The sequence below is a fragment of the Verticillium nonalfalfae genome, assembly GCF_003724135.2.
Source record: "Verticillium nonalfalfae strain VnAa140/NRRL 66861 chromosome Unknown scaffold_55, whole genome shotgun sequence".
Taxonomy (NCBI): domain Eukaryota; kingdom Fungi; phylum Ascomycota; class Sordariomycetes; order Glomerellales; family Plectosphaerellaceae; genus Verticillium; species Verticillium nonalfalfae.
Window position 1 is genome coordinate 152,145 of NW_021167280.1, and position 25,193 is coordinate 177,337.

General features: G+C 58.1%; 7 protein-coding genes and 1 non-coding gene across 8 annotated transcripts; 5 read left to right on the forward strand and 3 right to left on the reverse strand.

Moving 5' to 3' along the window:
• Window positions 1–1,077: 1,077 nt before the first annotated feature.
• On the forward strand, window positions 1,078–5,720 carry D7B24_007167 (uncharacterized protein; the record flags this gene model as incomplete). The annotated part of the gene is made up of 6 exons (XM_028641282.1): window positions 1,078–1,132; window positions 1,179–1,241; window positions 1,294–1,925; window positions 2,022–2,802; window positions 3,940–4,837; window positions 4,907–5,720. The coding sequence occupies 6 exons, from the start codon at window positions 1,078–1,080 to the stop codon at window positions 5,718–5,720; spliced, it is 3,243 nt and encodes a 1,080-aa protein (XP_028494720.1).
• A 1,990-nt stretch (window positions 5,721–7,710) lies between these two features.
• Window positions 7,711–9,293, forward strand: D7B24_007168 (uncharacterized protein; the record flags this gene model as incomplete). Its single annotated transcript, XM_028641283.1, has 4 exons — window positions 7,711–8,326; window positions 8,409–8,609; window positions 8,675–8,775; window positions 8,835–9,293. 4 exons carry the CDS (start codon window positions 7,711–7,713, stop codon window positions 9,291–9,293), a joined length of 1,377 nt encoding a protein of 458 aa, XP_028494721.1.
• A 288-nt stretch (window positions 9,294–9,581) lies between these two features.
• On the reverse strand, window positions 9,582–10,770 carry D7B24_007169 (uncharacterized protein; the record flags this gene model as incomplete). The annotated part of the gene is made up of 4 exons (XM_028641284.1): window positions 9,582–10,040; window positions 10,095–10,229; window positions 10,300–10,570; window positions 10,703–10,770. 4 exons carry the CDS (start codon window positions 10,768–10,770, stop codon window positions 9,582–9,584), a joined length of 933 nt encoding a protein of 310 aa, XP_028494722.1.
• Window positions 10,771–13,228: 2,458 nt separating this feature from the next.
• D7B24_007170 (uncharacterized protein) lies at window positions 13,229–14,314 on the forward strand (the record flags this gene model as incomplete). Its single annotated transcript, XM_028641285.1, has 1 exon — window positions 13,229–14,314. The coding sequence occupies one exon, from the start codon at window positions 13,229–13,231 to the stop codon at window positions 14,312–14,314; it is 1,086 nt and encodes a 361-aa protein (XP_028494723.1).
• A 388-nt stretch (window positions 14,315–14,702) lies between these two features.
• D7B24_007171 lies at window positions 14,703–14,809 on the reverse strand. Its single transcript has one exon. It is a non-coding gene; the product is annotated as a tRNA-Met (tRNA).
• A 967-nt stretch (window positions 14,810–15,776) lies between these two features.
• D7B24_007172 (uncharacterized protein) lies at window positions 15,777–16,536 on the reverse strand (the record flags this gene model as incomplete). The annotated part of the gene is made up of 2 exons (XM_028641286.1): window positions 15,777–16,132; window positions 16,200–16,536. The coding sequence occupies 2 exons, from the start codon at window positions 16,534–16,536 to the stop codon at window positions 15,777–15,779; spliced, it is 693 nt and encodes a 230-aa protein (XP_028494724.1).
• A 4,409-nt stretch (window positions 16,537–20,945) lies between these two features.
• On the forward strand, window positions 20,946–22,855 carry D7B24_007173 (uncharacterized protein; the record flags this gene model as incomplete). The annotated part of the gene is made up of 3 exons (XM_028641287.1): window positions 20,946–21,189; window positions 21,253–22,492; window positions 22,543–22,855. The coding sequence occupies 3 exons, from the start codon at window positions 20,946–20,948 to the stop codon at window positions 22,853–22,855; spliced, it is 1,797 nt and encodes a 598-aa protein (XP_028494725.1).
• A 1,710-nt stretch (window positions 22,856–24,565) lies between these two features.
• On the forward strand, window positions 24,566–25,173 carry D7B24_007174 (uncharacterized protein; the record flags this gene model as incomplete). Its single annotated transcript, XM_028641288.1, has 1 exon — window positions 24,566–25,173. A coding segment is annotated over one exon (608 nt), but the record flags the coding sequence as incomplete, so codon positions are not given.
• Between the last annotated feature and the right edge of the window lie 20 nt (window positions 25,174–25,193).

Genomic DNA, 25,193 nt, shown 5'->3' on the forward strand with positions numbered 1-25,193 from the left:
CTCGAGAAGGGTCGATGTAGCGGGGATGGAGGAAGCGACGTGATGGTTGTCGAAAAAAAAAGTAGCAATTCTTTCAGAGGGAACGAGAAGCAGCAGAATGTAGCCTCCCGGGCTCCATCTTCCTTAAAGATACCTGCTCCCCGTATGATCTCACCGGGATCCTGTCGCCGTGAAGTTGGAAAACAGGGTGGTGAGCTGGCTGGGGATGGGTGTTGGGCACGTCATTGGCCCACTCGCCGCGTTGTGCGGCCTTGACGTCACCCTCGACACACGTCCAGCAACTCGACACAACCAAGGTCTCTGCATCAGCCACGCGCGAGCCTCGGCCAATGATGCAGGCTCGAGAAGAGTCGAATTCTGTGATCCAGATGATGCTCACGTCCTCGATCTTTTCGCTCTCGCCTCGTCTTACCCTGCCCGTTCTACACGTATGGCAGTGTTTTGGCGGCGGTTATTTCTCTTCGCCTCATTGGCTGAGGACCCATGATAGATAATCAACGGCCTCACAGAAAGCCAGAGAGCTACCAGCAATGACCTACGCGCAAGATGAGCTTTCGCGCCTCATGTGGGGTGATTATTCTTGTCTTCTTTCATCGGGCCATTATATGAAAAGCTGGAGCCCACGAAATTCCAATGTTCACAGGCAGGAGGGAGCATGGCGTCGACACTGCTGAAAGGCATCTCCCATCAGAACACCCAAACACAACCTAATCGAAGCGCATTACTGTCCATGATGAAGAGGCGGGAAAATCTGCCTCAACAATCTTGTCTGCAGTAGGTTCCTTCTGTAAAATCGGACCTATCTGTAACAAGGTACCTAAGGTAGTGGCCATTGGCACCCCTTCCCTCGGACAAGCATCGCGAGGATGTTGCTTACGTCACTTTTTAGCGTCTCTCCCACATGGTCGACGCACCCTCAACCAAACGCCCGGCTTGAAAGCATGTTTGAGCAGCCTCCGAGAGATTGAAATTGCTATAATTGAGACATCGTCATTGGGCCACTCGGACTCCTTTCAGTGGCAGACATGCTGAAGGATTCAGAATGCCGTCCATAAATCGAGGCCTCTCCGCTTCGCGATGCCTGGGCGTTGTCCATTATCCGCAGAGAGTGCCTGGACACTGATGCAGGATGGTGAGTTACCTTTTGCTCTCAGGACTCGTCGTCCTCTACTGCGCAGTCGTGGCCATACGTCGCGTCTATTTCAGCCCATTGAGCAAGTTTCCCGGTCCAACGATTGCAGGTACGTGTCAACGAACATCCGCAGACTGCAGCCATTGACAAACACCCACCAGCTCTGACCACATGGTATGCTGCCTATCATGACATTGTTCGCGGCGGCCAGTACACCTTTGTCATCGAGGAGATGCATCGCAGATACGGACCCGTCGTGAGGGTCATGCCTGACGTCCTGCACGTCAACGATCCAGCCTTCGTCGACCAGCTCTACGCCCCGCAGTCCTCGTCCCACCGTCGCGACAAGGCCTGGACCGTCCTCAACTTCTTCCAGACGCACTATGCCTCCATCTCCACGGGACCCCACGACCTCCACCGGCCGCGCCGCGCCGCCATGGGCCGCTTCTTCTCCCAGCAAAACGTCCGCCGACTGGCGCCCGTCATAGACGAGACGCTCGCCGACCTCCTGCGGCGCTTTGAAGGGTTCGCGCAGACCGAGACACCCTTCGTCATCAACCCTGCGCTGCAGGCGGCCACCAAGGATGTCATCCAGAACTATGCCCTCGGAAAGGGTGTCAAGTGTCTCGACCAGGAGGACTTCAACGCCGCGTTCTTCCGGGTGTCGAAACCTGAGCGCCTGGCCTACGCTGGAGTCCACTTCCATGCTGTCTTGGGCATCTTGAACAGCATGCCGGCGTCTCTCTTCAAGCGTCTGAGCCCTCAGCTGGCGAGCTTCATCATGTTCCTCGAGGTCAGTAGCGAGCCCTCATTTTTGGTCCTGCCTTTTTCGTGACGCGCATGTCTGGTTAGACGGAACAGGGAACTGACGAAATGACAACGCCTCCAGGGCCTCGCAGCCGAGATCGAGGACATCAAAAAGTCCAAGGACGATCCGGAGAGGAATACAATCTTCCACGAAATCATCCGAAGCGACGTCTCCGATTTTGAAAAGAGCACACCGCGCCTCGTCGACGAGGCCATGGTCATCACCATTGCCGGAGCCGACACGACGGCCTCCGTCCTGACGGCCCTCATCTGCCGTGTTCTGCACGACCGGCCCATCTTCGACCGCCTGCGCCGTGAGCTTGACTCGGCCATGCCAGACCCGACGCAGCCCCCGGACCCGATCAAGCTCGACGCGCTGCCCTACCTCAACGCCCTCATCGAAGAGTGTCTGCGTCTGTACGCGAGCGCGACACACCGCCAGGACCGCGTCGCGCCGGACGAGGATCTCATTTTCCAGTACGCCGATGGCAGCGGCACGGCGGTCATCCCGCGCGGAACGAGCGTCGGCATGACGGCGCGGATGCTCAACCGCCACAGCGCGTGGTTCGGCGACGACGCCGACGAGTTCCGGCCGGAGCGCTACCTCGAGAACCCGGCGCTCCTGCGGCGCTCGCTGACCTTTTCCAAGGGCGGCAGGCAGTGCATTGGCATGAACCTGGCGTACCAGGAGCTGCAGACGTTCACGGCGGGCCTCTTTCGCCGGTACGGCGTCTATGACCCGCAGGTCGAGGAGCAGGGCGGGCCGACGCTGGAGCTGTTCGAGACGACGCTGGATGATGTGAGGATTCACGCGGATTACGTGACGCCCGGGGCGCCGCCTCGCAGCCGTGGTGTCTGCGTGCGTGCGAGATGGGAGTGATGCCGATGAGCGTATGAAGATGGAGCAGTCCGTAGTCAACAGCACCGACATTGCATGTGCCCGTTTCCCAGCAGGAATGTCTGCCCTTGTGCTGAATGAAGATGGAGTGCTCAGACCTCGTGCACCGTGTGTCGGTGGCCAGCAGCGTGGAGCCCCACGGCAACTCCTTTCCGGCGGAATACGAGAGACGAGAAGCAGAGCGCAACCACGGAGGCCTCTGAATAGATCAAATAGGCCACGAGAACCGTCGACGAGATGTTTATCTCCCTCCACTCCCAAGGCTGACCCTCGTCAATCCATGCGCGACTGCCGAGACATGGCAAAAAAAAGCCCTCCACATGCAAGCCAAATCAATAGCCGCGCCTGTGGCTGAGGCACCAGAGCTTCCGTACGATCTTTTTTAGAACGAAGCCAAACTCCCTTTTGACGTGTCTAGCTCACAGCAGACAATGTCTAGCTCACAACAGACAATGCCGAAGTGCCGAGCAAGTCGAGTAGCCGGCAGAGCGACCCCTTTCGTGGCGCTGTCGAATGACGAGTCGCGCTCCCAGCACAGCCTTACCTGTTTGACGCCGCACGCGTCTAGCCCAGGCAGCTGCTGCCTTGCCTCTGCATCCGGCAGCACCACGTGTGTGTATCTGGTTCTACTGCGGCTGACGCCTACCACCCACACCCACCACCAGCCTTCCCCTCGTCTGGGCCCCCAGCCTCTTCTCACTTCAGCCCTTGGACAACCCCCATTTCCATCAACGACCGACTCATGACCTCGGACGGGAGGCACTTTTTATCTCCACTGCATCCCGGATGCCAAGACGACATCTCGGGAGCATGAATCTACGGACAGGGAGCGCGGTTCCGGGCACTGGCACTGTTTGACCAGAGCACTTCACGAGCGAAACGCAACAGTTTTTCCGGATCTCACGCAGTCGTACCAGGTGCCTGGTGAGAACCCCATCGCCGTGGCAATGCAGGCGACGTCTTCGCAGCCATCGGAGGAGCTGCCCCTCGAACACACTGGTCAGGCCCCTGCCACCCTCTCCCTGTCAAATCTGTCCAGCAAGAAAGACAGAAAAAACAAAATGCTGTGAAGAGCGAGCAGGCCAGCTGACCGAGACACCAGAGAGACATGATTCACCCCACGATGCGCATGAGCATGGGCAGGAGACGCATCGCGTCGGTCGCAGCGGGCGCTTGAAGTCCAAGTCGAAGCACAAGCGCAGGACGAGCTCGTCGGCGTCGTCCGTGACGAGCTCCTCCTCCGACAACGGCAGCCTCAACCTCAAGGACAAGGCCATCCGGAAGGCCAAGACGATCAAGCACAAGGCCGTCGCCAAGCTGCCCGGCGGCCTCGACAGGACCCCGCTGCCCGACGCGCCGCCGGGCTTCACCGTCAAGTTCATCTTCCACCGCGCCGAGCACCTGCCCGTCGCCGACCTGTCGACGTGGTCGTCGGATCCCTTCGTCCACGCCACGCTGAAGACGCCGCTCGTCACGCGGCACGAGGAGGACCCGGATCTCACGTGGCGGTCGCGCACCATTCGACGCACGACGAAGCCTGTCTGGGAGGAGGAATGGATCGTCGCCAATGTCCCGGCGAGCGGGTTCACCCTGAAATGCCGCATCTACGACGAGGACTACCCCGACTCGGACGACCGGCTCGGCAACGTCACCATCGAGGTCGACGGCATCAGCGAGGACTGGGAAGGCGTGCCGCCACCGGGCAGGGAGTACAAGGTCAGGAAACGCTCGGCACACAAGGGCGTCTACCTCGTCCGCGCCCTGTACAGCGGGCACGACCACTACACGCCCAGCTTGTGGGTGAGCATGCAGGTGCTCGGCGTGTCGCCGCCGCCGCATGCGCAGATCTACACTGTCGGGCCGTCCATGTCGATCAAGCACTTCAGTCCGACGATCGGGCTGTTGACGGGGACGCGTGTCAATGTCAACGCAGACGACGATTATGAGTATGCAGACGTCGAGGAAGGGTGCCACCACGTCAAGCACGCACAGAGATATGAGTGAGTGCCCCTGACCTCCCCCCTGGCAAGAGGAGGGACCCCACGAATCCACTGCTGACGCCGGCACAGCTTCCAGTCAAGCGAGATGCAGCTCGCCGGCCCAGTGCCGCCCGAGCTGTACCACCGCTACGTCGAGTTCCGCCACATCATCGGCTCCATGTTCACGTCCAAGGGCCTCCGCGGCCGCATCCTCAGCCGCGCGCTGCACAAGCAGCACAGGCGCGTGTACCGCCACAAGGTCACGTCCGAGATCAAGACCCTCACGCCGTGCACCGTCGAGGCGTCGACCGAGCTGCTGCGCCTCGCCCACTACGGCGACGGCGGCCGCATCTTCACCTACGTCCTGACCCTCGACGGCCGCTTCCGCTTCACCGAGACGGGCAAGGAGTTCAGCATCGACCTGCTGAGCAAGCACACCATGCACAGCGACGTCGCGCGCTACGTCGCCTGCGCCGGCGAGTTCTTCATCCAGCGACTCGAGCGGCCCCACACGCCGTCCTCCACATTCTCCTCCTCCTCCGGCGCCGGCGGCATCCCCGCCGCCGACGACGACCGCGGCAGGGCGCGGTTCGCGAACCTCGCCATCTCAGGCAACTTCCGCGAACACCTCGACGCGACGCCGTCCAACAGCCCGTCCTACTACCAGCTCATCATCGACAACGAGTCGGGCACCTACCGGCCGGATAAGTCGATCCTGCCCATCTTCGCGGCGTATCTGCGCCAGAATTTCCCGGGGCTGAACATTCGCACCATGGCCGTCGGGGACGAGGAGCTCGCGCGACTCAAGAAGAACCAGGCTGACGTGAAGCACAACCGGCCCGGCGGCGTCAGGATTGTGCGCATGCGGAGTCCCAGCTCAAGCGGGAGTTCGTTTAGTTCGTGATGGTACGAGGATGAATATGGTCGTGAGATACTGTGCGATCGTGGGATTGGATCATCTTGTGCAAGACTGCGATGAGCTCTGGAGGCCACTTTGTTTACCTCTTTTCCTGAGTTTGCGTATGATACCTCCGATGATGAACCTAAGCTATAGTCCATTTCGTTAGAACCTGCCGAGAATTAATTTCTACAAGAATCTGCCCAGATCGTGAGACAGCGAATGAATACCTCGTTCGCGGTCTGCTGACATACTGCTGACACTCCCTCCTGTGTGCCTCTCCCACCTGCGTGCCTCGTCAACCGAGGACCTGGCGCCTCAACGAAAAGGCACGAAACGAATTGCAACACCAACCGGCCTCCGGACCTCAACTCGATCTGAACACCAGAAAGCAGCGCAGCTGAACATCGCCAAACGATCTGCGGTGGTCTCACACAGCAGCCGGGCTCAGATCGACGTCATGGCGAACACCCTGCATCGGGCCATGACATGTCAGTTCGCTTGGCGGGCGTGCCAAGAGATCCTCCAAGCCTGCGGCTCAGCCTGTGCCCGCCCCTCCTGGACTCGATGCGGCTCACTTGGAACGTCAGGAATGTTTAAACATACAATGATTGAAGATTGATCCGTCTGATGTGAAGATTTGCTGGCTTCCCCATCGTCTCTGCTGCTTTCTCGAAGGCCTCCAGCAGCTGACGTACACCGCCTTGGGTCTGAGAAGCATTCGACCTTCTGAGACGGTCGGCCGGCCGGTCGAGTACAGAGGCCCTCCTCCCTCACTGATTCCTCACGCAAAGGAAGCGTCAGTCGTGGTCCCTGGTTTCTTCGCTCGACTTGGATGCACCTCGTCTTCGGTCATCAGACGACAATTCTTCCGACGACAAAGACGACGATGAAACGAACAATTTCCACAGCAATTAGATACAAAGCTGCAGGCAAATGTTGTGTCGTTGGCGCAAAAGATGCGACAGCGCAGCCATATCTTTTGCTGACGGGCACATGAGAAGAGCCCTTCACAGCCTTTGCAGCCCATGCCGCAGATAGATTGCTCATTTCAGCTTGCAGTGCATCTGGCCACTCTACAGCCCACGCGATACCACCTCCAGGCAGGGCCCCTCCCTTGCAACCAGCAGGTAACAAGGCCAAAAAGGCAAAAGACAAAAAACAAGCATATCTCGGGGCCGCCCCCCGCACCACCACCAAACGGCGATCTAGCCCCGGGGATCAGTTCCCCAAATGACCCCCAGGGAGACACATCGGGATCCCCCCCCCTCGCCTAGGCACCCCCAGGGAACAATTTCCCATGAATGGAAAGCCGTGATGTGGGTCGTCTAGATCAGCCCTGGCGCTGCAGCTCTCTCCCCACACCAGCCCGCACGTTGCAAAGGCGGCGCGTGGCGAGCCATGACGGATTTCCATCAATGATCGTGCTTGGCGTGAAGAAGGATCGGTTCCCCTGAACGGCTATCCGGCACAGCTAAATGCACAGCAATGCCCCGGGGCCGCCGCCGCCGCCGAGGCAGGGTTCCTCTTTCGACGAGCTCTCGTTCTGCTCTTGTTTTGGGAGACGAGGCTGCCATCTCGAGCGGGCTTGCCCATTCTCACGCCCCCATCCTGCGGTGCCGAGTTCCGTGTGGCAGACTGCGAGAGGCAAGCCTGATGGCCTAGTCTTCTCCGACCAGGCGTCATCTGTGAGGGGAATCTGGGGCCGCTGGCGGGGGACCATGGCGGAGACGAGCCCAGGGGAAATAAGCACCCGAGGCAGGAGGAGAAATCAAACCCCGAAACGCGGCGCGAGGGGTTCTCGTGCCTGAGATCAGAGAGGTGAGGTACCCAGGAACCTACCGAGATGGCTAGCTCCCTCCTCAGGGGAGGTGACGTCGAGATGGATGTGGACGACGTATAAAGGCGCTCGGCTTCGGCACGCTTCTGAGACCTCCTACCAGATCTTCACCCTCAGGTCCAATCTCGCAAACCCAAGAGTGCTCCAGACTACACGATGAGAATCGCCTCCCTCCTGACGGCCCTCTCCGGGGTCGTGGCCGTCCTGGCCCTCGAGATCCCCGCCGGCGTCCCCCGCTCCCTCGAGGAGTTCCGGGTCAAGCACCCGTACCAGCGCCGCGGCGCCACCTGCAACCGCAAGACGATCAAGATCCGCGCCTCCAAGAACGACACGGACGACGTGGCCGACGCCTTCCTCAAGGGCCTCCACGACGCCAACCACGGCGGCACCCTCTACCTGCCCAAGGGCGAGACCTTTGTCATCGGCAAGCCCCTCGACCTGACGTTCCTCAACAACGTCCACGTGCGCCTCGACGGCGAGATCAAGTTCACCAACGACACGCCCTTCTGGCAGGCCAACTCGTTCCGCCACCCCTTCCAGAACAGCATCATGTTCTGGAAGTGGGGCGGCAAGGACGTCAAGATCTACGGCGAGGGCGTCCTCAACGGCAACGGCCAGCGGTGGTGGAACGAGTTCTCCGGCCTCGAGATCCTCGACCCCGCCAACGCCTACCTTCGTCCCATTCTGTTCTACGCCGAGAACGCCACGGGTCTGCACGTCGAGGGCATCCACTTCAAGGACTCGCCCTGCTGGACCACGTTCGTCGTCACCTGTAAGTTTCTCCGTTCGCTGCCTCGGGGGTGGTCCGCGAGTCATCTTGCTGACGCTTGTCTTCTTTTTCTTCCACTTTGTAGCCAAGGATATCTCGTTCAAGGACGTCGCCTGCACGGCCGAGTCCAACAACGCCACTGCTCTCCCCAAGAACACCGACTTCTTCGACTCCCTGAACGTCGAGAAGGTCCGCGTCGAGAGGGCCTGGGTCAACATTGGCGATGACTGCTTCTCGCCCAAGTCGAACGCCACTGACATTCACGTCGACACCATGTACTGCAACGGTAAGAAGAAGCAACGATGACTGGTCACGGCAAGTCGATATGAAGCTGACTGACACCATCTTCAGGCACCCACGGGCAGTCCATGGGCTCCATTGGCCAGTACCAGGGCGAGAAGTCCTTCATCCAGGACGTTGTCATTGAGAACGTCTGGATGCTCAACGGCCAGGTAAATCCACGTCCGCTGTTCCACCTCTCATGCCAGTTACCTGCTGACACCCAGCGCAGCACAGCGCCCGCCTCAAGTCGTGGGCCGGTGAGAAGGCCGGCTACGGCTTCATCAACAACGTGACGTTCCGCAACTTCTGGAACGCCAACAACGAGTACGCCGCCTTCCTCGACAGCTGCTACTTCCAGATCAACTCGACGACGTGCGCGCAGTTCCCCTCCAAGGTCGACATCTCTAACGTTCTCTTTGAGAACTTCACCGGCACCACGAGCGGCAAGTACGGCCGCGCCGTCGCCCGCCTGACGTGCAGCTCGAGCCCCAACGCCGTATGCGAGAACATTCGTTTCAAGGACTTCAACGTTCAGAGCCCCTGCGGCGGCCCGCCCGTCATCCTGTGCGACGGCATCAAGGACGGTGTTGGCGCCCCGTGCGTCTCGGCGACGAGCGACGAGGGCAAGGCCGCGCTCAAGGCCAAGTGCACGTCGCCTCTGGCGGAGCTGCCTGGTCGGCCGTGGTAGAGGTGTGGTTCGACAAAGCGAGAAGCTGGACTGCCCCGGCTTCCTTGCGAGGCCAGACTGGGTGTGCCAAAAAAGTGAAGCCAGCAGGTGGAGGCTATTCACCCTGTATATATTGAGCATGGGCATGTATCGCCCTGTTGTGAACATAATGAAGCAAGATTGGAATTCTAAGCAGAAATCGAGCCCAGCATCTGTAGTCTTGTGAAAATGGCAAATCATCAAATGTACCCGAAAGAAAAAACGAAGAGCTCCGCGTCGCCTCGAACATGCACCTCTACCCACACACAACTAGTCGCTCGACTTGCCTGGCATGAATCGTGACAGGAAAGAATTCGTCTTCTTCTTCTTCTTTTTCTTTGGGTCGCCATCGTCCAGGGTTTCCCGAGATCCGCTGGCGCTGTCGTTGACATAGTCCGGGCTCTGCGTGCCATCGCGCTGCATGTCGAGCCTGTCCATCTCCTGCTTCGTGTCCAGCTGATTCGTGTTGTCGTTCATGACCTGCTGCGCGAGCGAGACGGTATCGGTCCGCTGGGGCGGCGGCGGCACGCCCTCAATCTGAGCTGGCGGCGGCTGGTCCTGGATGAACAGGTCTTTGACAGCGCCTTCGCCGAAGAGCCTGTCGTAGACGGCCAGCGTGGTGCCGAACTCCTTGCTGCCGCTGACCTTGATGGCGTCGAGCAGCTCGAGGGCGTAGGTCTGGCAGTTGTTCGTGATGAGGTTATACCGTGGCTGCCTGTTCCTGATGCTCTGGATGACCGATTCGCCTAACGGGTCCGTGAGCTAGTGCTCCCTCGCCATCACAATCACGAGGGGCGAAAAGGACTCACCGGCGCGGCGGACAGCGTCGTCGTTGAAGCGTGTCTGGCCGACTTTGAATGTGCGCCACCCCTCCCTGGTGACCTTTTCATTCGTGTAAATGACATGGAAATTCTCATCCTACACTGCGTCAGCGAAAAGACCGAGCCTCAGGTGACGCAGATGGAACGAGGCCGCCCCTTAGACTCACCATCCACAGCTGATGCGCAAATTCGCCTACGAGTACGGCCCAGTGCTGCGTAGGATCCGGGTACGAGTTGATCTTGTCCGTGATCATCTTGCCCAGCCCCGTGTCCTCGGCGAACCACTTGCCGGCGAACCCGCCGACAGGGTGCCATGCTACCTCCACGTGACGCGATTCGCCGTCGACGCGTGGTTCCGTGACAGGCACGACATTAGGCTGCTGGCCGAGGCCGGCGGCGCGCTTCAGTGCTAGCTCGCCCTTGGTCAGGTTCTTCTTGCTGTTGTGTCGCGTCAGTACGCAGATCCAGGGTGATTCGTGCTCGCCGCAAACGGCACGACGATGTGCTGAACGGGACGTTATGGCGGGGGTTGCGGGGGGTGGCCAGGGGAATTGAGGGTTTCGCGCTCACAGAAACTCGGCGACCTTGTCCCGTTTCCTGTCCTCCCCATCCACCTCTTCCACTGGCTCTTGCGACATGAGGAAGCGTGGGGTCGCGACAAGAGGCTCACGATGTTGCAGCGTATCAATTGGAGGGGAGGGTTGCGGTGCCGGCAGGGCAGGTTGCTTATGGGCGATGAATTGGTGTAGGGCGCAGTGCGGCTCCGACAGGTCTTCAACGAGGCAGTCCCAGTCGAGTTGCGGCCCTCAGTTCAGTTGGGCGGGTGGAAGGAGGGGCTCGCGTTCGCATTGCGACTACCCGCGCGCTGACCCCCCCCCCTCCCTCAGCTGAGGCTGTTCGGGCAGCCGCGACGAACCCGAATAGGCCGGGTGCTGTTGCTGGCTGTAACTGGGCAAGACCCCCGATGACATAAGCGTCCAAGTGCCGGATCCCAGCGCCTCCCACAACTTTCAGGGTCCAGCGGCCAGGGGTACCGAAGTGACGACATGGAGGCAAGACGCGACCCCGCCAGATCCTACGAAGGAGGCCTCAGCAAAGTCACCATTTCACCAGCGCCCTTTGTCTCACAAGATGTAGGTGATTCTGTCTCACTTATTTTAAGTATCAAAGTCCCTTATCTTGTTTGCCGAGGAACGATCGCTCCTCTCCTCCTCCTCTACCCTACCCCAGGCAACACCAACGCTCAGGCATAGAGTCCGACTTCATCAACCGCCTCCACCGCCCTCACCTGAATATAGGTATCCAGCGGGGGATGGTTTTTGTTCCTGTGATGTATGTCAAGTGCATGTTCAACCGAAACTGCATCGAGCGCCATATTTTCCTCTCTGTCTGTGGTGCAAGGGGACGAGTCAATTGGCCAGGTTCGTCGAGGCCCGTCCTGAATCCCATTTTGTGTTGTTGTTGTGTGTACCGTCGATTCGGCTTACCCCAGTGGCAGACCGTGATCTGGTTGCGTGTGAGATTTGTTTGTCATATTTGGCAGTAGAGAATCGGGCAGCATGGTCGTTCTCAGTGACTCCTGGCGGAGAAATTGGTTTAGTCAACGGCTTACGTCGAAGACAGGAGGTAAGGCGAGTGACGCCGGCAAGATTATCAGAGGCGGTCGTACCGAGCACGGCTTGCTCTACATGGCATTCTTCTGGCAGGGGTACGCGCCAGAAAATGCCCATGTCCCCGGAGCTGTGCATCTTGGGTTTGATCGTTTCGTGTTACTTCATCCACTCATAAGATCTTGATATGTTAAGAGAGAGACTAGAAGAGCCTTCATATGAAATACCTAGCGGACCAGTGCCAGTGCTTGATTTGGAGCAGAGTCAAGAGGCCTTCCACTCGTGGTCTGCAGGCCACAACTATAAGGTAGGGGGTTGCAATACATCTGAACTCTGGCCCCCCGCAGCTTGGAGGGCCCTCCGTAGTCCTAATATGTACTCTCTCGTAGCCTCAGCGCTAAAGTAGCCCCCTGCGCTGTGGCTCTACAGGGTCTCCTGACAGCCAGCTTCTCAGGGACAAGCTCCTTGCCGTGATACACCCGGAGAGCGTTCTTGCCCCAGTTGTTGAGGGGAGCACAGCTTGTTACCATTTTCACGAGCTTCATCGCAGCTGCTACGGATTTTCTTTTTCCCCTTATATCAAGAACAGCGGTTCTTGCGATGGCGGGCCTCAGCTTGGAAAAGCCCGATGTCACAATGTCCGCTAGGGCCGACATTAGACGAGATGCACATGCGAAGAGCAGCAGCACAGTCAACCTCGATCCGAGAAGAGTACACATGATGGGTCAAGGAAGGGATCATGGCAGCATCAAAGCCTATCTATGTGTATGTAGAATGGATGGAGGGAAAACGTATCTCAGGAGATGCCTTTATAGACGAAGGAAGCCAGAGAATCTTAAAGGCAACGGCCGAAAGGTTTGGTCATCCTTTCCACAACTAGGGTGATCATTCTTCACTCCATACTCTTGCCAGGCTCGAAATCTTCTAGCATTCTAGATTCTTTTTAAAGAACGTTGTAGATCATCAGAAGTGGCATTATGGGAGCATCCAGGTCCAGGGCGCAGGCGCACCCTGATATTCCGCCAAAGCCGCCTCGTGATACCAAAGAGATGCTGGGAAGGGCTACGGTGAAAAGTTGTGAGCTTAAGGGTAGTATCTCTGAAGACTGTACACTATCCTATCAGGCCTCAAAAAGTCATTTTGTTGTCGGAATTATGTGGCAACCAATTGACACTCCATGATGGACTAGATTTTGAGCCGCTAAATAATTTTGCAGCTAGAGTGGTCCTCTGGTCATGAAAGCGCGGGTGAAAAAAACAATACGTCCTAGGTTCGATGGCTTTCGTGAACTGGAAGTCTGGAGGCCTGCCGTCGAGATGTCATGTCCAGACCTCAAGTGGCTGAGTTAGTGCTCTGTGCCACTGGAAATGTACTTACAACGCCTGACGCACGGTACCTGGAGGACTGTTGATCGCACATGCGGGTCTGTGCTGTCTCCCCCACCAGAAACGTAAACCACCGCGCACACCATCACGCTGTTCCAGCAATGGGCAACAGCCAGTTTCTGGCATTGCCACGGGAGCTTCGCGATTTGATACTCGGTTATGCTATCGCTATCGGGCGGCCACCACCCAGCGGTGCCTCGGCGACGCTCAATCGAGTGCGTACGCTGGCCCATGATGAAAATGACCATCTCGAGAGAGCCAACCTGTTCTCGGAACGGTCCATTGACGCAACGGCCTGGAACAGCATCACTGTGTTGAACCTTCTTCTGACGAATCGCCAAATATGCTGCGAAACTCTAAAACGTCTCAAGGGTCCTCTGACCTACCGGCTCGACCTCATGCATGTCTCTGGCTCTGGTATCTGGCCCACCTGGCTTGCAGTGCCTATCCGCCAACACCACATCGACACTCTCCATGTTGCGCTCCGCATATCCGACCTCCCCGATGAAGACAATCCCGTCTGGAACAATACGCTCAAGCGGAGCTCGTTGTCTCAAGCCCATGGCCACGCGTCTTACCTGAAGCACACCTACATATACCTCCTTGCCGGCTTCCTCCAGAAGGGCCCCCTCTCACATGCCGCGTCCCGCCGCGACTGCATAGCCGCGTACTCTGCCAACACCTTGATCCTTGACGTTGCGTCCCCGGAGCCCGGCACACAGGTCAACCTCATTCCTAGCTCTTTGCAGCTCCCCTCCGTGGACCTGGTTGCGGCCGCCGAGCGCCTGGCAAGTTCCCTGGCCCGCTGGATCCGCCACGCCCTCGACGGATCGGGGAACTTCCTCAACGGCCACATCCTCTACCAGGGCTTCGGCTCCATCCACATACGCGTAGATGGCGAGGAGCGCAAGATCTTTGACCTGACGGAGCACTTCTGCCGCTTGCCGATCGACACCGATGATGGGAGGTTCTGGCCGCTCACCTGCTTTCCGGACCGCGTGAGCTTCGAGGCGTGGGCACATGGCACGGTGGAGAAGCGCAGGGCGCGAGGGTTGTGGAATGAAGACGTCACGAGGCGATTGATCGAAGACGGCCAGCCGGAATGCGGATTGACGCTGCCCGGTCTGTGGATGGCGGTGTATGATGACCAGGAGTACCGGCCGCTATGGGGACCTGCTCATCGATGATGGGTGCGAACTGTGCACCTGCTGAGACGCTGAACATGGGAAGAATTGGTCTTGAAAGCCCTCGAAGAAGGTGGTTCTATGTTGAATTCATGTATAGCCATTCGTACTCCGCCTGTAATCCCTAAATAGCCTGGCATGGATGTTCCGCTACAGCAGCATGCCAGGTTGAGTGCCTGAACACCAGTAGAGTGTGAATGGGTCTCGCCCGCCTTCTGACAAGAACGGACAAGCGCCCTCGCAAACACAACTCTCTGGCGACCGCGACTCACAGTACTTGGCAATCCAAATCGCTCTTGCCGGCGTTCTGGGCACATGCCACAGCACATCATGAATCGCTTCGTATTCTAAGAACAGGCTTACTTACATAGGCGCAAAAGTGTAAAACATATGTCCGCGATGAGGATCGAACTCATGATCTTCGGATATCTAAGTCTGATGACCTAGTCATATTAATAAATATGAGACCGACGCTCTGACCAGCTAAGCCACGCAGACCTGGTTGATGGAGAGCGAAATTTGTACAGTACTTGATGACAAAGAGCAAAACGTCGGACAAAACGTCGTCACGATTTCTTCTCCCCAAACTTCGTGTTTCTGACACGTTGGTGTCCCTTTTCGCAACACTTTGTACAGTGATGTGCTTCTGACGCATTGTCAGATTCGGTGAGAGTATACTTTGCGGACTGGTCTTGGATCTACATCTTTGCTCTCGCCGCTTGGTAAAAGCACAACTGTAACCCTGTACTAAGTGAAATGGTGGGAAGAATGCCTGATTGCTGCACGGTATTTGATACATATATGACGACAAGGTGAGGACTGCCCTTCCTCTTGCTAAGAAAATCGCATGTGCGGGCAGGAGCTCCTGCAGTCATCCCTGGGCCGCCGCAGGGGTCTGGCGAGCCAACCCAAGGACAGGTTTCGACCGCTGCAAGAAGGCGCAGCGTCGCGACAACAGACCCAGATGTCCAACCCGCGCTCCCCCGAAGCTCGGTCGTCGTTGGGTCATGCCCGCATTGTTGAACGTGCCTCAAGGTCCTGAAGACTTCAAAACGACTTGACAAACAGTACACGGTCGGCACATGACCACAAGCTACCGCGTCCGGCCGTCGCTTCCGTCACCGGGGCACACCGGCAGTCATCCGATTGCTCGACACCTCTCACCGACCCCTGTTTCTCCTTTCCAGTTGCCTGGTCGTGGCGCCGTCGCCATCATTCTTTTTCCCTTGTTCTTGCCTTCTTTCCTTCTCAAAACGTCTCGCTTGTGCGTCTGCCGCGGACACACATGCCTGCTATCACTCGGTTTGGTGTCGTGGCTGGTGCTGCATGTCCGAGCGTAAGCACTCTCTTCCAGTGCACCTCCCTTCTCCTTCACCCCCTTCCATGTGGGCCATCCTGGCTGTCTGTTGTTTTCCATCTTCGCGAAGTTTTCTCATCTCGTCGTTCGTTGCCATCATTATCATCATCATCTTGGGCCTTGCCTTAACCCCAACTTTCGTAACTCGAGCTGACGACTGGCCTCCTCTGGTTTCGGTCCTCCTTCGTTGGCGGTCAACTCGCCTGGTCTCGGTGCATCCAGGCGCAGGGGATCTCCGTCGAGACTTGACTCTCGCGACTCCGAACCTCGCCCTTTCAGGGACCGATCTGGATTTGCTTCGTGTCTTCCACGTCTGCATCCTGGCTCATTGGCCGTTACGCGGCAGCAAATCCATCGAAACGCCTCGGGAAACATGGCACGATTGGAAGGGGTGTCCAGGTGCTCCAGCGAGTACTCTTCCCAGTCGAGATCGACCTTCGTCTCGTCGAACAGCTCAATGATGCCTTTCCCGTCTGGTCAGAAACAGTTCTATGCCAATGGAAATGCGGCGGCACGAGAACGCGTTCTTACCTGCGTGGTACTGGCAGCTCTCGTACCCGTTCTCCTCCTCGACAAAGACGCAGTCACATTGCACACATATCCGTGGATCGCCTGCTTTCTTCTTGCGTTTCTTTGGATTCGATTCCCTTGGGCTCCGGACCTCATCGCCGACGGCTGGCGTTCCAGCGCCGTTACCAGCGCCTTGTGCCGCATCCGCCTCGAACTGCAGAAGTCGCTCATAGTAACGCAGGGCTCTTGCCTCTACCCGCTCGTCGTCGCACAAAGCCAGTAGTATTGCCCTCGCCAGAGGCTCTGGGGCCTGTGCCAGGTCGTCCAGGTCAGGAGCTGCCCACGTGGCCGACGTCATGACGGGTGGCTGCGCTCGTCCGTATTTCCCTTAGGTCTCGCACTGCCAGAGGTAGTATGTTTTGAGATTTTCTTTTTGCTAACAGTCCGACACGGCTACGCAATTGAATGTTCAGGGTCTCTCTGTTTTCCCCGATATATATGTCAACGTCTGGCCGCGGCCTCGGTGACCATTCTGGTCATCTCAGGTGTGGTTTTGAGTGGTCGAGTCAGCGACGCGTCGACAAGTGATGGCCGACCATGAACGCGGGGTCGTCGACAAAGGGGTGCGAATGGCGGGGAAAGATATCAACATCGAGCGCGGACGCCGCATCGAAAGACAAGGGAAAGAAAGGAAAAAAAGCTTGGAAAACCTCGCTGGCATTGGAACCACCCGCTGAATGACCTCACGACAGATTTCTGCGGGGCCAACCGGCGGATGTTCCTGTCGGTTCAGCGAGTGAAGAGTGCAGTTGGTGAGGAACCGTCAATCGCGTCGTTCTCATCACCAGTCCCCGTGATTGATCGCCCCGTTTTTGGACCCCTTGCATCACGGACACGACACTTCGGGGATACGGGGCCATTGGGCAGCCCAAAGAGGGGACCCAGGGCCCATTTGAGAGCCTCCTGAACTCACCCGTCAGGTAGGGCATCAGCACAGGTTCGCGCTGGACGAGGCGCTGGCCGTGCCGTCGAGCGACAGCCGGCACTATTCACCATAACGGCGTGATCATCAGCTTCGACAAGCCGGAGGCTGGCAACCTCCTCGAATACCACTGGCTTCTTCGTCGCATCTTCAAAGCCATGTGCACCTACGACACGCCATTCACCCTATCGACGGGCGCTATTGGATGCAGGTCACACACACACACAACGCCAGACGCAGGGGAAAAGTGACGGAATTAGGGTCCAAAGCTCACGCTTCGATGCACCGGCGTGAAGGTCGATGTCTCCCCCGCTGGTCGCCCCTCTTGCTTCCGCCAGCGCTGACCATTGCAATCAATAGCAGGCATTGAACTGCCCATTGCGGTACCCAGTCCAGCATGGAACCATGCAAGACGTGAGCTGTGAGCTGCAGTCTCCTGTGTCACACATCTCTTGGTCCCACTGTCCCCTCCCGATTAGGAGGCAGGCTATTCAAGGCTCTGTTCGTCGTCACCGAGTCGATTCTTTGCTCACGACAATCATCCGGCATCGCCCAAGTCTGCGCAGGTGCTCTCGTTCTCATGCCGTCGTTGCTAGGCAGGGTGCCGAGCGCCTCTGACAGCCCATGATCTGTTACACGCGGCATTGAGGGTAAATGACGAACAAGGTTCACACCTGCCGCGAAGCAGATCGCCAGTGGAGCAACCCATTTCGCCAACGCTGCAATAGAACACGGGCGGTGGCCAGAGGACGACGCCGTGACTTCTGTACACGTTGCCGCTCATGACGGCGCGGCACGATCCAGGTGCAGCCGCTTGCAGAAGAAAGAGCAAGCGCTCCTAGCTTGAAGCGAGGACGGCATCGTTACACGGAGCAGCCTCGTTGCGGCTCCCGAGACAATCGTTCTCACCGGTCGACGGAGGGGATGCAAAAGGGCAAGGCAGCCGATCCCGCTACCCTGACATCCATGCCGACTGCCAGATCATCGCCTATCTCCAGTACCAGCTGCCCACTTCAGCCTCCGGTGGCAACTGTGCCGCCAGCCACAAGCCTCTCGCAGCTCGAGTAGCACACCAGCTCTATCGCTGAACTGCACCTGCTGCTCGCGAGCGGCTCCGCTTCCCCGGTTTGAGCCATGCAGCCAGAAAGAAGAGGACGCTTATCCGGCCAACTTGCCAGCTAGCTGTACAATCTGAAACTTGTTTTGCCACCGTGAACTTTCGTGATGTAGTTTGCGTGAACTAATATGCACGGCGAGTTGGAGGTAGATGGCGCACGCGGAGTGACACGTATTTACTGCGAATGCCTCCTCTTGAGATGCCACTCATTGCAAGCGATTCTCTTCGATGACTGTGTCATGACTTCGCGGAGGGGCTGTAGGGGGGGAGAGTGAGGCTTCCTAGGTGATGGAGGGTTGCTGGGGCGCCCCCTGGCAGACGCTGATGGCAAGAACTGGTTCCGTTGGAGAGCGAGCGGTCTGCCTTTCATCGAGAAACCCCAGTGGCTACGGCTGTCGCAGCCCACAATCGCCCTGCGCGCTCGTGGATTTCGCGGTGTTTCGGCATTCCAGCACAGATGGTGCGGGCGGGTGGGAAACTTTCTGACGCGAGGTTATGGGAGTAGCCAACGGTCCACGGGAGGAGAACATCGTAGCTGGGTTGGAGGACGGTGGGGTGGTCGCAACCCAACGCGACGGTGGGGGTTGGAGCATCAACACGCCAGCTGCACGGGCATGACTTGCGTTGACGGGGTGGGCAGAGCGGTTCTCAAGCAACCATGTGAGGCGGACACGGCGGATGGTGGCTAGCAAAGCAGCCCAGTCCTGGCCACGTCGGTAACGAATGCGTAAGAACGAGATCCACGGCACAACGATCGGGGGCTCGATTCATCAACCAAAGCGACAATGGAGATTTCGAGTCTGCGATATCCACGGCATGGTCACGATGGGACTCCGGCCGACGGAAAAATGCAGGCGCAATGCTTATTGACCGATCTGCGGGTTTCTGCAGCGGCAAGCACCGAGCGGTGTGCGTGGGGGGTTGGGGGAGAAAATGCGAAAGGCAAACAGCATGATGGCCATGGGATCACGGAAGGGGAGTGGGAGGGAAGGCAGGGTGTCGGCAGCAAAGGGAAAAGAGAGCAATCGGAAGGAACGCGGGTTGAGCGAAAGGTGTGGATGAAGCTATCGTGAAGGTGGGATAGTAGGGAGACTGGATGAGGGTGTGAGGAAGTGAGACGAGATGGCGGTGAGAAGGGCAGTGCATGTCTATGCGCCACCTTGGCTCTGGAGCTCGCGGGGGGAATGGCTTTCTTAGCTCGGAGCATCGTCGTCGTCAGACGCCGCCCGTTGAGGGGCAGCAACACACCTTGGTTGGGACTTGAGCTACCCTGTCTTGCAGCGAGCTTGCTGCATGCTTCGTCCCATGCCATCCATGTTGGTGCTGGTCTCTCATCCTGTGCGACATGACGGGTGATGGCGCTGCATCTTCATGGCGTTTTGTCGGAATTCGCTTTCTTGTCCGATGGCAGCATTCAGCGACCGGCAGGAAATAGACTGGCTGGACTGAACAGTCGAACTGAATGCGGAGGGTGGGAGGGGCAATGCAATCTCACGACGGTCATCAGGCCTCGAGGAGGCATGGTGTTGAGGGGGGGATCCTCCCCCCTTGGTTAGGTAAAAGCACCATTGTGGAGGGTAGGAGCAATGTTTTCATCTCCCACGCCCGCGATAGGAAACGTTTGCCAGTCAGTTGATGCTCTTGTTTTTTTTTTTTCTTCACGATAACTTCACCCACACCGGGGCAGCGCGAGAAGGACTGGGGGGCGATTACTGGAGAGGCAGTATGGGGTGGACGATGACACCAAGAACAACCAGGGCTTACGAGGAGCATGGACCAGCTGTGGCGTGCGACTGGCCAGGGGGCAACCCAGCGCTACGCCGCTACCGCTCGCTGGCAGCAGCCGATTTCACCAGGTCCTTGCCTGCCCTTTGCCTGCCTCGTTCCCTCGATAAGCTTAGCGGCAGTCGCAACCTGGGCAGCATGTTACCGAAAGGGTAGGGACGATGGGGAAAACAGATGTCCGGTGGTGCGTGAGGAGCCGGGGGGGCAGTTGGCTAGATGCACTCGCCCGCAAGCCTGGACCGTCGTGGAATGGCGCTAGAGCAGCCGCAGAGGCGGGTGCGGTGCTTGTGCTCGCTCTTTCCTGCTAGATTGGACCGTCCGATGTCGTCCACGGCAGGCGCAACCTGGCATGGGCCCCGTAACCGCCATGTCCCGGCCCTCCCAGAATGTCACGATGCCCGCATCCCACCCCAGAGGAGCAAGCTCATCTCCTATTGCTGTCACTATTATGGTGTTTACATCGACTCCCGTGCCTGCCTACACACCTCCCTCCCCTTCCCTCCCCTCCTGCTACTCCGCCTCGGGTGTCGATGTTGCCATCTCACGATGATGTGCTCCATCCCTCCTACTCGTAGCCGACATGGCATGCACGGGAGACCAGCGTGGGAGTGGGAGGGGGGGGAGGGCAGATATTTCCCTACCTACAACTAGCTGACCGGGCCTGCCATCCTTCCTCGGCTTTCCGTCCTTTCTTGCTCTGCTCTCTCACGGAAAGGCATTCTTCTTCGTCGACACATTGTACAACAGCTGCGTTGTGCTGAGCCGAGCTTGTGCTCGTGTGCTGCTGGTCCTCTTGACTGTCGCCAGGCTCCTCCTCCTCCGCGTGCCACCGCTGAACACCAGACATCCGGCCGGCTGAGATACGAGACGTTTCGCAGCTCTAATGTCGCTCGCCCAGCATGTCACCCAGTCTGAAGGCTTTGACTACGAGGCACCACCGCCTTGCCCGAAGCCTGACGTTCCCCACGAGGATGTCCTGCACCTGTCCGCTGCCGACATTGCCTGCCGGACCGAGTATCGCCGTCTGAGCTTTGACGCATTCGCCCCCCACGATGCGGTTCTCGCCGTTCCTCAGCATAAGGAGCCACGTCTCGCCGCGTACAAGATATCGGACCTGAAGCGATTCGGTATGTTTACTGCCTGACGCTCACCTCGATCCTCGTGCTGATGCATTCCCCCTCGACACGTAGTCCAAGTTGCCACCGCCATCGTCACCTGTTGGCTTGCCTCTGGTATCGTCTTCGGCTTCGCCGCCCTCAAGCCCGTCTTGATCGCCGAGGGGGTGTACAGTGAGCTGTGTCCTGCCGACGACAAGCCGTTCCGGGAAGACGATGGAGTCATTGTCCCCTGCGCCGAGCAAGATATCCGTCTGAACCTCTTCTTCGTCGTTGCCTCCATCACCACAAACGTTGCTTCCCTGTTCTGCGGTGCTGCACTCGACCGCTATGGCCGCCGCTTCTGCTGGAACATTGGCGCTGTCTTCTTCGCCATGGGCTGCGTGCTCATGGGGTACTCGTTCTACATCCCGGAGTTTGACGCCTATCTGCTCGGCAACTTCTGTCTCGGCGTCGGCGGTGCCTTTGTCTTCGTCCCCAGCTTTCAGTTGTCCAATGCCTTCCCTCAGTACTCGGGCGTGGTCGTTGCGCTGGTTACTGGTGCCTTCGATGCATCGGCGGCAGTCTTCCTCTTCTACCGCATGGCGTACGACGCCACCGGTGGTAACTTCTCGCTGGAGAAGTTCTTCTTTGGTTACCTCATTGTCCCGGTCTTGATCCTTGTCGCCGAGTACACATACATGCCCGAGCATGCTTACCACTCGGTGCCTGAGCTCGAGGAGAAGATTGAGCGTGCTGAAGACAACACTCGAGACGTTCACACCTCCGATGACGACCTTACGAGCGATGGCGAGCGATACCACGTTCGCAGCATCCGGGCGGAGCGCCGTCGGGCCAAGCTTGACGCGATTGTCGATCTCACTGGTGATGCCGAGGTGAGGGAGGAGCGCGTGAAGATCAAGGAAGAGCGTCTCGAGGCCAGTGGTGTCTGGGGTGTCCTGCACGGTCTGCCTGCCCATCAGCAGATGCTTACGCCGTGGTTCATCTTGATCCTCTTGCTCACGGTGCACCAAATGCTGAGAATGAACTACCTCATCGCCACCATCCGTGCCCAGTATCGCTTCATGCTCGGGTCTGATGTGCTGGCTGAGTCGATCAACCACTTTTTCGATGCTGCTCTGCCCATTGGCGGTGTCGCTGCGACACCCTTCATTGCCGTCTTGCTCAACAACGCAAGCGTGCCGGTCACGTTCGGCATCTTGACCGTCCTGATCATCGTCGTTGCCGTGCTCAACTGCATTCCCCAGCTGTGGGCAGGGTACGCGATGATTGTGGCCTTTGTGATCTTCAGGCCGCTGTACTACTCTGCCATTTCGTAAGTTTGGAAAGCTTCTCTATATGGCTTCATAGGCTAACAACTGCCAGCGATTACGCTACGAAAGTCTTCGGCTTCGCCACATTTGGGCGCATTTATGGCGCTTTGGTGTGCATCTCCGGCATCATCAGCTTTGCGCAGTCGGGTCTCGATGCATGGACCCATGGCCCGCTGCATGGTAACCCCGTGCCTGTGAACATAATGATGGGCGCGACCGGGACTGTTCTTGGCATCGCACTCGTTCTTTTTGTTGCCATCCAGGTCGGGTTACACAACGAAAGGGAGAAAGCTGAGGCAGACATGGAGCGGATGCCGCTGATCTGCGAGGAAGAGGAGGGATACGGGACCAGGGGCGATCGGTGAAAGATTGCTGCCCGGTTCTTGGTTGAGTGCAAGCCCTCGACGCGGGCTCACTTTTAGCAGGAGGTGGTGGGGGAAGCTGTGTGTTTCAAAATGAGTGTGCTCGGATTTGGGGTTTTCTGTCTGGGGCGCTTGGATTCTGCATGTGCGATGCGAGCATCTTCTAGACCTGCGAGGCGTTGGGCGTCTTTTGTTCTGCTGGTACATGCTTGATGATCCGATGATCATGATAATGACAATGGTTGACGATGGTACGGAAACCAAAATGGCCTGCCTTGCCGCCGTGATGAAGATGTACATCCCATCCGCAGTGTCCGCATTTGCCGCCGTGAAGCCCCAAAGATGACGGGCCAGCAGTATGTCCATGCTGTTTGAACCTGGGCGGATCTAATGATGAGCAGCGGCATGGCAATGATCGGCAAAGGGATGTGATGGGAAGCAAGGGCAAGCAGTCGTCAAGCCGCCTCGCTTACCAGGTTGCTTCCCGCGCGATGTCAGCTTGGCTCGAAAGAAGCCAAACGCTGTGGAGATCAGAAGCTTCCGGTTACGGCAAGTCGTTTCCGAACATTGGATTCAATTTTGCCGTGGCGAGGTCGCACTCTTCCTTCAACAAGTGCACACGGCCAGAAGACACCTCGTTCAACTAGTTGGTGATAGATGGATAGACAGAGAGACCGCAGTGGCCGGGCAAAGGATGACCTCAGTCCAGCTATGCGTGTACTCGTAGCGCCGGCCGATGGAGCGGGCCATCCGGGCCAGGCGACGGCGGCCGCGACAAAGCGTTTCCTCGAATAAATTGGTCCTGTCGGCCGGGACCACTGGCGATGGTGGCGATCTGCCAAGTCCAAGCTCGTGTCTCCCTGCTTGCTGCTGCTGGCCTTGCTTCTGCCATGGTGCCTCTCGTCTACGGACAACCGACAGAAGGGGATGGATGAAACGCGGCGCGTGGAGGCTGCAATGTCGGCGCATGGACAGGCGAGGCCAGGCGAGGGGGACATGCACGTGGTGAGGCCGGCTGAGGTTGGCGAGTGTCGTCCGAACTATGTTTCGCTTATCATGACATCTCGTCATCCACTCAAGTTGATACGTGGGAGTCGATGCTGACAGGGACTTACGGGCGAGTGTCACGGCGAAACGTCAATTCGTGGTTGGCCCGGATCATGGCAAGAGGGAGGACACTCGGATACGAAAAAGCTGAACCCCCCGCCATCCCCCTTGCCCCCCCTGAGATCCCTCGAGGATCACCCCCTTGGCAGGTTTCAGGACATGCGCCCGACAACCTGGTCCATCCTTTGAACCTCTCCACTCCGATCACTGCACCCCTTATCCACAACACGGAGATGAAGGTGGCTTCGGCGCATGGGACGATAGCGTGCCTTACGTTGAGTGCCATGTATCTGTTGGATGCTGTGAATGGTGTTCGTATAAGACTCCGGCGAGTATCGCCAGGACACGAGAGTTCTGCTCTTTTCGTTGTCCATCACCAAAAACATCCAGTGTCTTTCACTTTAGCTACAGCTGTTGCTGGCATCCTTCTTTTTTTGTTTTGACATTCTTTTTCAAACAACTTTCGTTCTTCATCACGATACCTGGTAGATCCAGTCCATTCTTTTCAACAACTCGAAACTTCCCACAAGTTCTTGACCCCATTTTACCCACATACCAAGCAACACAGCAAGTCTCTACGACAAAATCACCAACAGAATCGCAAAAATGGTCTCCAAGCTCTCTGCCCTTCTTGCCATTGCGGCTACTCTGCCCACGGCTTTCGCTCACTACAACTTCGAGTCCCTCATCGTCAACGGCGCGCCTAGCGAGGCTTATGAGTTTGTCCGCCGCACCACCAACTCCAACTCGCCCATCGAGGATGTCACTTCCCCCAACATGATCTGCAACCAGGGCGGCATCGACGCCGCGATCATGGCCGCCACCAACACCAAGACGGTCCAGGCCGGTGACCAGCTCGGCTTCAAGGTCAACTCGGAGCTCGGCCACCCCGGTCCCCAGGCCGTCTACCTCAGCAAGGCCCCAGGCGCCGCCCAGGAGTACAAGGGCGACGGCGACTGGTTCAAGATCTACGAGCTCACCTACTCGGAGATCAACGAGCAGGGCATCCAGTGGGCCACCTTCCTGAACAACCAGGGCGTCCACAACTTCACCTTCACCCTGCCCAAGGAGCTCCCTGACGGCGAGTACCTCGTCCGAGCCGAGCACACGGCTCTCCACGCCGCCGGCGCCATCGGTGGCGCCCAGTTCTACATGGGCTGCGCCCAGATCAAGGTCGAGGGTGGCGGCAACGGCACCCCCTCCCCCACCGTCAGGTTCCCCGGCGCCTACGACG